We start from the raw sequence: 13,567 nt of genomic DNA, 5'->3' as shown, positions 1-13,567 counted from the left end.
GGGGTAGCTTTGAATAGTAGAGGCTCTGGTAGAAGGCTGTTCCCCAGGAGTTAAGAACAGTCTCTATATTTGTAAAACAAAGAACCATATCTTGAGAAGGAAAATAGTTTCCTGTATTAAGCTTAGTGTCCAAAGGGGGGAAAGGCTGGAAGTCTGGAAGATCAGGCTTTGGCAAAGGGTTTTGAAGTGGCAATGAAAGGCTCTCAAACGGTGTCGAAGGTCCAGGTTATTTTTCTTAAAAGGGAAGATAGTAATAATCTTGCCAGGGGAAAAGGTCTAGTGGATTGACCTTAGTCTTATAACCCAAAAGGACAAAGCAGGGTATACTGCCAGTTTGGTGTAGTGCTTAAGTGTGCAGTGTAGTGGTTAAGTGCACAGTGTAGTGGTTAAGTGAGCGGACTCTTATCTGGGAGAATCAGGCTTGATTCCCCACTTCGCCACTTGCAGCTGCTGGAATGGCCTTGGGTCAGCTGTAGCTTGCGTAGGAGTTGTCCTTGAAAGGACAGCTTTTGGGAGACCTCTCTCATCCCCACCCACCTCACAGGGTGTCTGTTGTGGGGGAGGGAAGTAAAGGAGATTGTGAGCCACTCTGAGATTCAGAGTGAGGGGCGGGGCATAAATCCCGTATCATCATCTTCTTCTTCTACATTGAAGGTGGTGTGATTATAAGGTGGGAAAGTTACCCAGAAATCTAGAACACCTATGAAAAAATAAACCTTTAACATTGAGAATACCTTTAGGGAAAGTTAAACCACTTTAAAGGAAACACTGTATCTTGTGAAGTCAGTTACGTCAGAAGCAGTTCTGTGTTCAGTTTTAACTGTCTTCCTAACATTTTCTAAATTTGAAAAACCTGTTTAAATATCCCATCCCTTCCCTGCCAGTCTGTTTAAATAAACCAAAACTTTTTTGAAGTCACTACCTATGCCTACCGTGCCATTTTCTGAAAGGTAAATTTTGACATCTGAAGCAATGACTGGGTGATCATTCCAGGGGAATGCTTAGTAGAACGGTCTCCCCTGCCATGGACATTGTACTCCCTACTTTTGATGGAGCTCTGTTAACCCTTGCCGAGTCTGTTAAGAATATAGGGAATATACTGGATCCATCATTACTGCTGGAAAAGCAAGTTAATGCAGCTGCAAAAAAAGGCTTTCTTCAAATTAATCAAGCCTGGAAGACGGTCCCCTACTATGATTTAGCTGATGCCACAGTAACATTGAGATTAAACTGCTGTAATGCACTTCACATGGCTTTGCTCTTGAAGTTCTCAGAGATTGCAGCTGGTACAGAATGCTGCAGCATTATTGTCAGAAGGTAGCTGGTACATGCACACTACACCCATTCTGCAGTCATGTCACTGGTTGCCTGTCAGCTGCCAGGTTCAGTTCAGGGTATTAATTATCACATATAAAGTTCTGCATGCTCTTGGACCCTAATATCTGCAGGGCCATCTTTCCTCCTATGATCCACCATGGCAGCTTCACTTATCTGTTCAGTGCCATCTGCAGGTGCCTCCCTGCAAATGAGAAAGATCAACAACTGCCTGTACATGTGCTTTCACTGTTGTGGTCCCCACCTTGTGGAATGGCCTGTATGAGATCAAGAACACTTCTGTATTTCTGCAAACTGTAAAATGGGGGTCAAGGGGGTTTCTCTATTCAGGAAGGCACTTTATGAAGGGAAAGGATCTGAGGACTGTACCTCTGTGTTTAAGACGTATCTGTTTGCCTCACATATTAGCCTATTGGCACTGAATTTTTCTCTACTGATGTAATACTGTTTTTGCATTATATTTGCATTCTGTATCATATCTAATATGCTGTGCTTATCGGATTTCTATAAGGACATCTAATAAGCAATGTACAAGGGCTTGGATGTCCTTTTATATTGATTTAGCAGTTTATATTGTGTAATCTGCTTTGAGTCTCAGTGAGAAAGGCACACTGTAAATATAGTAAATAAATAAATCTATGGGGACCTTTTTTTACTTGCTTGTAATTTTCTAGCCAGAGGCTGCCACTAATTTGTGTGACTGGGCTCATGTTAATGTATGCCTCTGGTGGATATAGTTACATCAGTGGATTACTGTTCTGTTTTCTTCTGTTTATAAATAGGAACATCTGTTCTTTGTTATGGAATTCCTTAATGGCGGAGATCTAATGTTTCATATACAGGACAAAGGCCGTTTTGATCTCTTCAGAGCTACGTAAGTTTTTTTTTTTTTTTATGAGGGAGGGCTTCCTAGATCTTAGATTTTAGAACTTCCTAGTTCTTAGATTTGTTTTACTGTATTAAAGATGGGATTTATCATCAACTATACCTGTGCAATGCTGTAAATCATGGGCAGCAACAGTCCTACAGTTGCATAGGTGTGGGATACTGCTATCTTATTTGATTTTTCTGAGGGCTTAAAGGCAAAAAATTAAAGAAACATTGCAAGCAATATAGGGGAAAGAAAAATATTTTCTTTTCTTTTTTGATTAAAGTTTTTCATAGTAACATCAACACATATAGACTTGCCTGAGTGAACATTTCTAATTTCTTTGTCTAGTAGTATCACATTGTGTATAGCAGAGAGATAGTGCTCTCAAAAATGCAAAGGTATACTAGAAAGAGCAAACTCACTTATTAGTTGAAATTAAGTGTTGGCTCATACATAAATTATATTTTTGATTCCCAGCATTTTCCAATAAAATATATCCGGTTCACATTGTCCATATTAAGAATCCTGAAGCAAAACACAAGTCAGAACACAAGGAACTGTTCTGCCAGGCTTTTGGCTGAGGTGAGCGGGTGTCCTCACACCAGCTAATTGGCCTTCCTGCACTTGACCGCATCCTGTGTTCAACCTGTGAAGGATGTACATATTGTACACTGATGCTGTCTTATTTTAATTTATTTTAATGATCTAACTGTTTAAATTTAATTGTTTTATGATGTGATTTTATTATTTATTATGTTGTAATCCACCCTGAGCCCGACCTGGGAAAGGGCGGACTAGAAATCAGCAAAAATAAATAAATAAATAAAAATAGTATACTTCCTGTTTTGTTTTTTGAAGGTATAGCGGTAGAGGAGAAAGGTCAAAGAAAAGAAATGGGAAAACCAATTTAAGTGTTATATGTTACTTAAAAAAAAACTATTCCAAGTGGTGACCTCTCCCCTTTTATGGGGAAATTCAGACAAGAGATGGAGAAAGCAATTAATCTGTAGAGAGAATATATGATGGGAAATCAAGACTGTGTGTGAACTTAAGAGAAATGACCATGGGAGTGGGTAGATCCTGCTTCCTATGATGTTGGACTGCAACATGTAATTAAGGTGAAATAAAGATCTTTAAAAATATTGGAATTTGAAACTAAATCAGGATTTTGTTGGGGGGGGGTGAAAATGAAATACTTGGGTATTAATTTAACAACGGAACTGAGAACTCTGGTAAGGGATAATTATGACAAAATATTAAGAGAAATCAAATTCGATTTGGAAAGGTGGCGTGAATTGCAAATCTCTTTATTGGGGAGAGTGGCCTCAGTTAAAATGAATGTGCTTCCGAGGATTTCATTTTTATTTCAAATGATACCGATTATTATACCCAAGTCCTTTTTTCAGCAATTAAATAAATAGTGACAAAGTTTATCTGGCAAAATAAAAAACCCAGGATTAAGTTAAAATCATGCAGGACAGTAAAGAAAGGGGGGGGGGGTTGCCTTACCAGACTGGCAGACCTACCACAAAGCATGTGTCTTGTCCTGGATTAAAGATTGGCTGTTATTAAAAAATAAAAGACTTCTAATGTTGGAAGGTGCTGACCTGACAAGGGGGTGGCACTCATATATTTGGTATGAGGCACCTAAAAAAGGAAGCATCTTTCTTAGACTTGAGGTAAGGAAATCTCTGTTTAAGGCATGGTTGGAAGTTAAAAACCAAGTATATATATTCACTCCCAAATGGATTTCCCCTATAGAGGCATCTGTGCAACCCAACCTTTTTTGTTGGGAAGAGAATCAGACTTACGAATATTTACTAGATACTAAAAATGATTTGAAGATTGATGAAAATTTTAAAATAGATTGGTGGCTTCAAATGCAAATTAAATTAAGGTATAAAATGGATAAGGGGGTAGGCTTTGCTAAAAATTTAAATGAATTCGATCTTATAGTGGGATCAGATCGAAAATTGATCTCTAAAATTTATTGTTGGTTATTAGGATTGAAAATGCAGGATGAAGGTGTGAAGGAGAGCTGGATTAAATGGCTGCAGGAATTTGGTTATAATATTAAATTAACTGAATGGGAGAAAATATGGAGGGAAAACTTAAAATTGACTAAATCCTCTCTCTTTAAAGAAAATTTATACAAGATGGCATACCGTTGGTATTATACTCCCGAAAAGCTTTCTAGAGCTTTCCCAAACACTTCCGACAAATGTTGGAAATGTGGTAAAGTCAAAGGAACATTATACCATATGTGGTGGAAATGTGAACTGGCTAAAAAATATTGCAGATTTCTCTCTGGAGTCAAAAGATATTAAAGATGCGAATTTCTCATGTACCAGAACTATATTTATTAAATGTATGCAGAATGTTGATGTCTAAAGCAGCTAAAAAGTTACTGCTTCACATTGTTACAGTAGCGAGAATAGTGTATGCCAAATACTGGAAGTCGTCTCAAATACCAAATAGGGAGGAATTTATGTTGAAACTATTGGAAGCAGCAGAAATGGACTTGTTAACCAATAGGTTGAGAGGAGGGAATGTAGAGGAATGTAAGGAAACCTGGAATCCGTTGTATGAATGGGCAAAGAAATAGGATTTTGAATTGATAAGGTAATAAATATATTTTAGGATTAGTCCTGTTTAGAATAAGATATTTGTATGCTTATTTCCTTTTTGCAAAGAGCAAAGGGCTTAATTTACAGTTAGATTGGATTTGCTGTTCTAAAGCGGAATTGGAGCAGCATTCTTAGCTCTCCTCTTTTGCCAGTATAAATTCCCTACTCAGCATAAACATAAAACTATTTTTGCAGGTATTTCCTCTCAGAAAAGTAGTATCTGTAGTTTGTCAGGCAGTGGAGAACCTATCCATGTAAAAGTCCCAACTGTAAGTAAAACATACAGGTTAACAAGAAGGCTAGTCTACCAGTACACAAAAGGATAAATTGGGCTTTAAAAATCTAGTTAAATAAAGGAAACATTTCTACTTAAAGTTTCAAATTACAGCAAATTCATAAAGGAATGATAACGTTAATATTTTTAAAATACAAACATTTTAAGGTAAGCACACCAGAACACAGTTTTCATTATGTATAAAGCTTTATTTGAGTAGAATATAGCCCATATGTGAATAAGAGCCTGTAAACATGACAAGTTGGCTCCACTGACATTCTTATACAAGAATCATGGATCTTTCTTACATTTCTGTCCCCTAGCAGTTCTTTCCTACCCTGGGTTCCACATAGATATACAAATCATAAAGTTCTCCAGATGAAATTATCATTTTCCATCAGCATGTTTACTTAGAAGTAGCTCCCAATCCCAGTAAATTTGTATAGGATTTCAACCTTGAACTCCTAGGCCCACTTTCCATGTGACTGGGACAGTTTATTAGTATACCACTGTGGTTCAGAGGACAAGCTTCCCCAGCTCACAACTCCTGTCCTCAAAGTGCTTTCTGTTCTGCTGAATTTCTGACTAGTATAGTAAATCTGAGCCAGAGAAAAATACCCACACTCATCTTCCGCTCAAGCCCAATTAACTGTTCCAGCTGATGTCAAATGAGTGGTAGGCAGTCAAGGGCAGGAAAAATTCTTACAGCATCCTGACATTCTGTTCTGTCCTTCTTCTTCCTCCACAGTGGCTGGGGTGGGCAACAAGAGAATGAGCAAAATGGTTTCTGCTGGAAGAGTCACAGGATTCTCAGGGCTAAATGAGCAAGAATGAATGGGTGGAATTTTAATCCTTTAAAAAAACAGATCACAAATGTTAGAAAATTGTGGGCCAGGTTGGGTTTAGGGGGTACCATTTATGTGTTGCCCAGGGTGTCAGACAGGCTTGCATGGCTTTAATGGTTAAGTAGAAATTAGTGTCATGGAAGTAACTGTAAAAAAGAAAAAAATACCCTGCCATTAATAGGCATAGTACAAATTAGGCCTTTGTTATTACTTTAAATGAACTTTTGCCTTCTTTCAGGTTTTATGCAGCTGAAATACTGTGTGGCTTACAGTTTCTTCACAGCAAAGGCATTATTTATAGGTGAGTGCTGATTGATCTTGGTAAGAGTCTTGTAAAACACTGCAACAGTTATATCTCAGTGATGAATTAGTGGATTCTGTGATTAACCTACAACTAGAATGTTTTACAAGGAACTGTTCCCTATTTAAAAAATTGAGTTTATTCCAGAGGTGTTGAAAAGAAGCAATTTAAACAAGTACTTGAGACCAAATCTATAATTGTTTTTTCATGTTTTTCGCCTTGGCAACAAGGAGACTGAAATGTTATTTACATTACACAGAAGAATCATTGTTTCACACTAGTAAAGGCTTGGGTGTTCAGCACCAAGACTGAGATGCTTTGTCCTCATTTCAGTGACAGGGAAGGTTTAATAGTATTTGAGCCAAGACGAACCTCTTGTTGAAAGTACTCTGACTAAAGTTCTTTGGGATCAGTAGCAAATTATAGAAAGTTAAAAAGAATCCAACATGCAGTGGTTTTTGATATTGGACCAGAGTTTGATCATCATCTGCTCTGAGAAAACTGGTAGAGTTTGAGATATGCAGAATGAAACTTTTGGTTTGTAATTAATGCAGACTTATTAATGTATTATTTTTCAAGGCTTTCTACAGGTAGCTTGTGTCAGCTTCTGCCACTTAAACTTTTATTAAGGATTGTTATTTTATAATAAGCCACTTTTAGAAACTGCAAATAAGAGACATTTTAAAAAAATTCTCAGTTTTTGATTCAGAAGTTCCATTTCAGTTATTTAGGAGGAATCATATTTTTTCCTTTAATCTACAAGTTTTTAATCCAATAGGGAAGGGAGCAGAAAAGCTGGTAGCTTGACCTTAGATAAAGAATAGCATTTCCTCACATTCTTCATTATGTGAAACAGCATATTACTGTCTCTTGGCCGTTGTAGCTGCTGTTGGAAGTCAGCTTCCAGGAGAGAAAGAATTTCTTGATGTCCTCTGAAACACTGGCTCAAATATGCCATTGCTAGCCAACAGCAGAGCTGTTGACCTTTCAGGTTGCTATGCACTGCTGAGTGCAAATGGCTAAAAATTAAGGTTATTGCTTCATTAAAGTATTTTCTGAGTATCTTCTTAAAGTATCTTCTATAAGGCAATCAATGAGAGCCAGTTTGGTGTTGTGGATAAGTGCACGAACTCTTATCTGGGAGAACCAGGTTTGATTCCCCACTCCTTCACATGCAACCACTGGAGTGACCTTGAGTCAGTCATAACTTTCTCAGAGCTGTTCTGCTCAAAATCAGTTTTGGGAAAGCTCTCTCAGCCCCACCTACCTTACAGAGTATCTGTTGTGGGGAGTGAAGGAAAAGGAGTTTGTAAACTGCTCTAAGACTCCTTCAGGTAGTAAAGGGTGGGGTATAAATCCAGTCTCTTCCTCCAGCTCCTCCTCCTCTTCTTAGTTTTAATTGCTTTAACTGACTGCCATTTTGCATAGGATAAAAGCAGTTTAAGAAAAACAATTACTTTGCTTTTAAAGATATGTATGTATTTCTTGTAGCAGGTAACCTCTTAAGAAAGACATTTTTGTTCTCACACACAGTAAAAAGACCTTCTTCTAGGATGGCAGCTGTCACCTCTAGCTTTTATAAGTACCTGTATTAAAACCCTGTTCAGTTAATAAAGACATGCTTTCTTTTGTCAGACTATCAATTTAGTTTAACTGATTAATAAATGTGCCAGATCCACAAAAAATGAAAAATTTTCAGATATAGAAATATATTTTTCCCTATGTGCTCTAATATATAGTATCCAATTCATGTATTTGAAATCTCTTGGAGAAACAATATGGGCACAATATTATGAGGTTGCTTTGATCACACAAATTTTCTTGTTTATTTCTGTCCTTGGCATTTACTTTTAGAAGTATACTACAACTTTGTTGGCAGTTGACTAGCATGTTAGTTTTCATGGCAATTGCCTAAGGCTAGAATCCAAAGAATGTATGTGCTGGTGATAATTTTGCACAAAGCTGGAGTTTTTCTTACTGTTTTCTTTGTAACAGTTCCCTTTGATGTCTGTTATTTTAAATCAGTAGTTATTTCTACAAGGCAATCAGCTATCGTTCCTAGTATTTGATATAGGGGTGTCAGGTGGGCACTGGGATATTTCTAATACAAATCAGTGCCAAAAATTCCCTGCTCAGTTTTGTTTTGCTGAAACCTTGAGGTTTTAAGCATCTGGGGCACACACACAATACATGACTTTATCTTTGTGTTAAATACAGGCACAGGACTACACACCATGATCCATCAGTGAAAATAGCTGATGATTGTGGGTCTTCTTCAGTTTTTCCCTCCCCCCAGCAATACCTTCCAGTCCCAGGCAAGTTGATTCATGTTGCAAGACCCACCTGAAGTAACAACCACGCAAGTCAGTGAGATACAGTGAGGAGGGGGAAGGATGTAAAATACCTGCCTTCTCTTTCTACTACCATGCAGCTTCACATATGGGAAAAACCTACTTAGCCATATGGGTATTTCTCTTCATGGGTACCACAACCCTAGCAATCAACTTTCCTGAGGTCAGAAGAAACTGTTGGGGGGGGGGGAGATTTGTGATCTTTACATGAGCAAATCACTGAATGCAACTCTTAGCTAATAACATACCTTCAGAAAAGACCTTGCTTCTACTGAAAAAATGCCGTCTTCACCCAAAGTGAGTAAAGGCCTCTGTATTTTGGTTCAGCTTCAAATGCATTATTTTCTTTTTTTCACAAAGTCTGTGTTTTATTCACCCCTATTCCTATCATGATTGACTATGCACAGTTTAATATTTATTGAAAATTAATATTTTTCTGCCAACTTTCAGCCCTCTTCTTCATTACTTAAAGCATCCCATCCCAACAAACAGTTTTAACATTGGTGCAGTTACCTCAGGAATGTGAACCATTTTGGTGCTAGTTTCTGGTTAAGTGATATTGTAATTTTAAAAACTTTTTCAGAGACCTCAAATTAGACAACGTGATGCTTGATAAAGAAGGTCACATCAAGATAGCTGATTTTGGGATGTGCAAAGAGAAAGTCTATGGAGAGAATAAGGCAACAACTTTCTGTGGCACTCCGGACTACATAGCTCCTGAAGTAAGGAATACACACATGTAGTGTACCAGGGCATCAAGTACATGATTCATTTACAACAATTTAAAAATAAATAAAAATAAAAATGGGTATATTGACCATGTTGTTAGCTGCCATGTGGCTGTTGCTAGGCAACCAGTATTGCCAGCTTTCAAGCTTTGCTTTCTGTCAATAAAAGCCAGGAGGAGAGGGTCCTTTCCAGGGCTGTTTTGATCTTTGAGAGAGGATTCATTGGGGCCGGGGCTGGCAGCAACCTATGGGCAACCTAAATAACTTGAATGACTCACCCAGGACTGTCTGCCAGCACACAAAAGGCAGTGTTCTGTGGTAGATAGAGTTTCAGACATGGATTGGCAGACCCAGATTCTAATCACCACTCTGTCATTGAAGCTCACTGGGTTACCTTGGGCCAGTTACAAATTCTCAGCCTAAAGTATCTCACAGGGTTGTTCTGAGGATAAAATGGAGGAGAGGAGAATGATGTAAGGTGGTTTAGGTTCCTACTGTAGAGCAAAAGTAAACATATTAAGAAATATAGTTGAATATATGGGGAAGATAAGAAGTAGGCTGGTTAGTGGGTTGGAACACGGAATGGTGAGAATATGGGGGTTATCAGGAAGGAGGAAGTACTGTTGTGAGAGGATCTATAGGAAAGAGAGTTGCCCCTTGCAAGTCCTTGCAGGTTCCCCCACCAAGCAGCAACCTGCACTGCACAGCTGAGCCATAGTTTTCCCATGCAGATGAAGCTAGAGAAAAGGTGGAAGGAAAGCAGAAGTCAGAGAGCAGAAAAGGTTTGTTTGGCTGATGGAGAGAATGAAGCAGGAAAAGGGAAGAGGAAATAATGGGTGAGGGGGAAATGATATGCACCCTATCAGTCCTTGTGGGTCCCCTGCTTGTTTTTTATATTTTTAATATTCACCCCTGCTTTGTGACCTGCAGAAAACCCATTATTTTGGAAACAGTCTGTCCCCATTACTATTATAAATGAATGGACCAATATAGAATGGAAGATATATCTAATAACTAAGAATCCCATATTAATTTGTTAAATAACTTAGCATTATATTTCATATTGTGTTGGAACTGTTCAGTTTTTTTATGTTATCACATAAACACCATTATAATTCATTATAAATATCAAATATGAAATGTTTGACAGCTGTTTTGAAATAATAAATTAGAGCACACTCAAGCATCCATCATTATTTACATAACTATAACAGCATTTAAACACAGCTTAATAATATATATATTTCTTTAAGAAATGGAAGAGTCATGCAGGATCTGGAAGCTTCCAAATTACATTTTACAAGTCTTCTCACTTCTTATATTGGCAATAGATATTACAAGGTCTGAAGTATACATTTTCTGTGGACTGGTGGTCTTTTGGAGTCTTGCTGTATGAAATGCTGATTGGACAGTCTCCTTTCCATGGTGATGATGAAGATGAGTTATTTGAGTCAATCCGAGTAGACACACCTCATTACCCACGTTGGATTACCAAGGAATCTAAGGATATACTAGAGAAGGTACACACTGGCTTAAGGTAGTGCATGTTTTTGGTATAGGAAAATGGAAGGATATGCTAAGGAGAATGTCTGAATCTACTAATCTAAAAGTGCTATCAAGACATTTGTATTTATACAGCTGTTATCTCTCAGGCAATGTGTGAAAGTGTTTTGTGAAATGAAACCAACCCTAAGCCAGAGAGCCAGTTTGGTGTAGTGGTTAAGTGCACAGACTCTAATCTGGGAGAACCGGGTTTGATTCGTCACTCCTCCACATGAACCTGCTGAGTGACCTTGGATCAGTCACAATTCTTGAAAGAGCTCTCTCAGCACCACCTACCTCATAGGGCATCTGTTGTGGGGGAGGGAAAGGGAAAGGAGATCGTAAGCCATTCTGAGACTCTGAGTGAAGGGTGGGGTATAAATCCAATCTCCTCTTCTTCTAACTAGATTGGGGGATTGAATAGTTTTGTCTTATCACTTTATGTTGTATTGTTGTACACAGTTTGGTGGTAGTAATGCCTTCTTGGTGAGTGAGCCATGTTGTATGCACACTTCATCACAAGTGGTGTCCACTTCTGCCAGGCTTGGATTCTGGGGTGCTGTTGTCCTGGGTGAGTGGGAGCTAAGGAATCACTTCACAAGAAGACAGCATAGGATGTTGTTTCCTGCCATAATTCCAAGATGAAGCAGCAGGAATGATTACCATCAACCAAACTGCTTTTCTTAGACCTATAGGCCTTCATAGAATGTATCAAGGTCTAGTTCTGTATCTTTCAATAGCTACTGAAGTTGCACTTTCTTCCTTAAATGTTGTGATCTGCAGCTATAGTAATTAAATTAGGATGCATATGTTACATTTTGTAGTTGTTTGAAAGGGATCCAACAAAGCGATTGGGAGTAACTGGAAATATCAGAGATCATTCTTTCTTCAAGACGGTTAATTGGATATTGCTAGAGAGGAGGGAAGTGGATCCACCTTTCAAACCTAAAGTGGTATGTCATTTCTGAATTTCTCATGCTCAACAGAGTGAAGAACTGTAAAACTTTGTATCAGTTTCATTTAAGAGATTTGTAGCTGTTGCATTGCACTCTCCTTAGTGCAGCATACATAGGATCTCCACCCCCCCTCCATACACACACACTTTCATTCTCACAACTACTTTGAGAAACAGGCTACATCAAGAGTGACCAACTTGCACAAGGTGTCTAATCAAATTTGAACCCATGAGCTCAGTCCTCAGCCAGCACTTTAGCCCAGGGGTGGCCAACGGTAGCTCTCCAAATGTTTTTTTGCCTACAACTCCCATCAGCCCCAGCCATTGGCTATGCTGGCTGGGGCTGATGGGAGTTGTAGGCAAAAAACATCTGGAGAGCTACCGTTGGCCACCCCTACTCTAGCCTCATCATCACACTGCTCTCTCATATATTACACTTCATGTATTTAGGCTTCTGCCATTCCTAATAGGGCCCTTGACACCAAAGTTTTTAGATATAGGCCTGGAGTATATAGGAAACTGAACATAGAATGCATTTTTCTGTCATTGAGCTTCATTCAATTCACTTCATAGTTCTGATTGATAGTTCAAAAAGGACAACATTCACAAAGAAATCAGGATAATCCATGATTTTTTTTTACTTCTTATCTACAGCTTCCATGTAATAATTTCTCCTTGCCACATTGTGGGACCATATAGAAGGCCAAACCCAAATTAGATGGTATAGTGTCTGTATAAAAGGAATTGGTTGTACTTCCAGACAATAAATTAGTTTGAATCACCTAATTTTTGTTGTTGCCATTCTGCTTATCATACAGAAATCAGCAAGTGACTACAACAACTTTGACAGAGAGTTTCTGAGTGAGAAGCCTCGATTATCGCACAGTGACAAAAACTTAATAGACTCCATGGATCAGTCTGCATTTGCTGAGTTCTCTTTCATCAATCCTAAATTTGAACAAATTTTGGAGAAATAGTTCTTTAAACATAGAACGACGCTTAGGTACTATAAATAGAAGCACTCCATATGAACTGTGATCAAAGGATACCATCATCTCTTCATTTTCAGTGATGCTCAATAATGACTTATATTATACTGCTGATTATTTGGCAGTGGGCAGTAGCTTCATCTTGCATGGTTGTGTTTATGTATCCTTGTGAATCATGTGTACATGATTTTTTCTTTCCAGAGGAAACAATGTAAATTGTGTGTTTGGTTACTTGACTGTAGTTATCTATTGGGGAAAGAAATGTATGTATCTGCTGTACATTTTGCTTAAGAGGTGGAAAATAGATTATTGAAGAGTGTATTTTAAATAAAGTGGAACATCTAGCTAGTTCTTTTATTTCTTCGAAAGAAGATAACTTGAATTTTTATTCAACTTATTTGGGGCTTCAAATGTTGCTGTTTTTAATAAGTGCCAGTGATAGATGTGGTGCTTTGCAGGCCTTACTCTTAAGAGTTCACAACCATTCAAATAGTGTGTTTCTTGTTCTTGGATAAACACCTATTAAAGATCATGAGTCTTGCGGTTCTTAGAAAGTAGTGTGCCCATTCCTTGATAAATGGTAATAGACTGCTAAAACTTAAGCTGAAATATTAAACATGAGATATAAGTTCCCTAAACTCAACAGGTCTTAGTTCAGAATAAACCTCTGCATAACTAACCAGAGTGTCTTTAGTGAAGGTAGGTGTTCCTTTATCTGAGGAAAATCTATATGGAATATTGGACAATTT

At 38.1% G+C, this 13,567-nt stretch overlaps 1 protein-coding gene across 1 annotated transcript in view; it reads left to right on the top strand.

The window, feature by feature from the left end:
- PRKCD (protein kinase C delta) overlaps positions 1-13,194 on the top strand; it is a 66,421-nt gene extending 53,227 nt beyond the window's left edge. Inside the window, exons 12-17 of the mRNA XM_060239922.1 lie at positions 2,118-2,209; positions 6,191-6,253; positions 9,188-9,326; positions 10,664-10,852; positions 11,699-11,827; positions 12,648-13,194. Coding sequence (XP_060095905.1) covers positions 2,118-2,209; positions 6,191-6,253; positions 9,188-9,326; positions 10,664-10,852; positions 11,699-11,827; positions 12,648-12,806 — 771 coding nt within the window. The 3' untranslated portion in view covers positions 12,807-13,194. The remainder of the gene's footprint in view (positions 1-2,117; positions 2,210-6,190; positions 6,254-9,187; positions 9,327-10,663; positions 10,853-11,698; positions 11,828-12,647) is intronic.
- Positions 13,195-13,567: the final 373 nt, after the last annotated feature.

The sequence above is a fragment of the Heteronotia binoei genome, chromosome 5 (assembly GCF_032191835.1).
Source record: "Heteronotia binoei isolate CCM8104 ecotype False Entrance Well chromosome 5, APGP_CSIRO_Hbin_v1, whole genome shotgun sequence".
Lineage (NCBI taxonomy): Eukaryota > Metazoa > Chordata > Lepidosauria > Squamata > Gekkonidae > Heteronotia > Heteronotia binoei.
The sequence above is the reverse complement of the archived record's forward strand: the minus strand, read 5'-3'. Positions and strand labels throughout refer to the sequence as shown.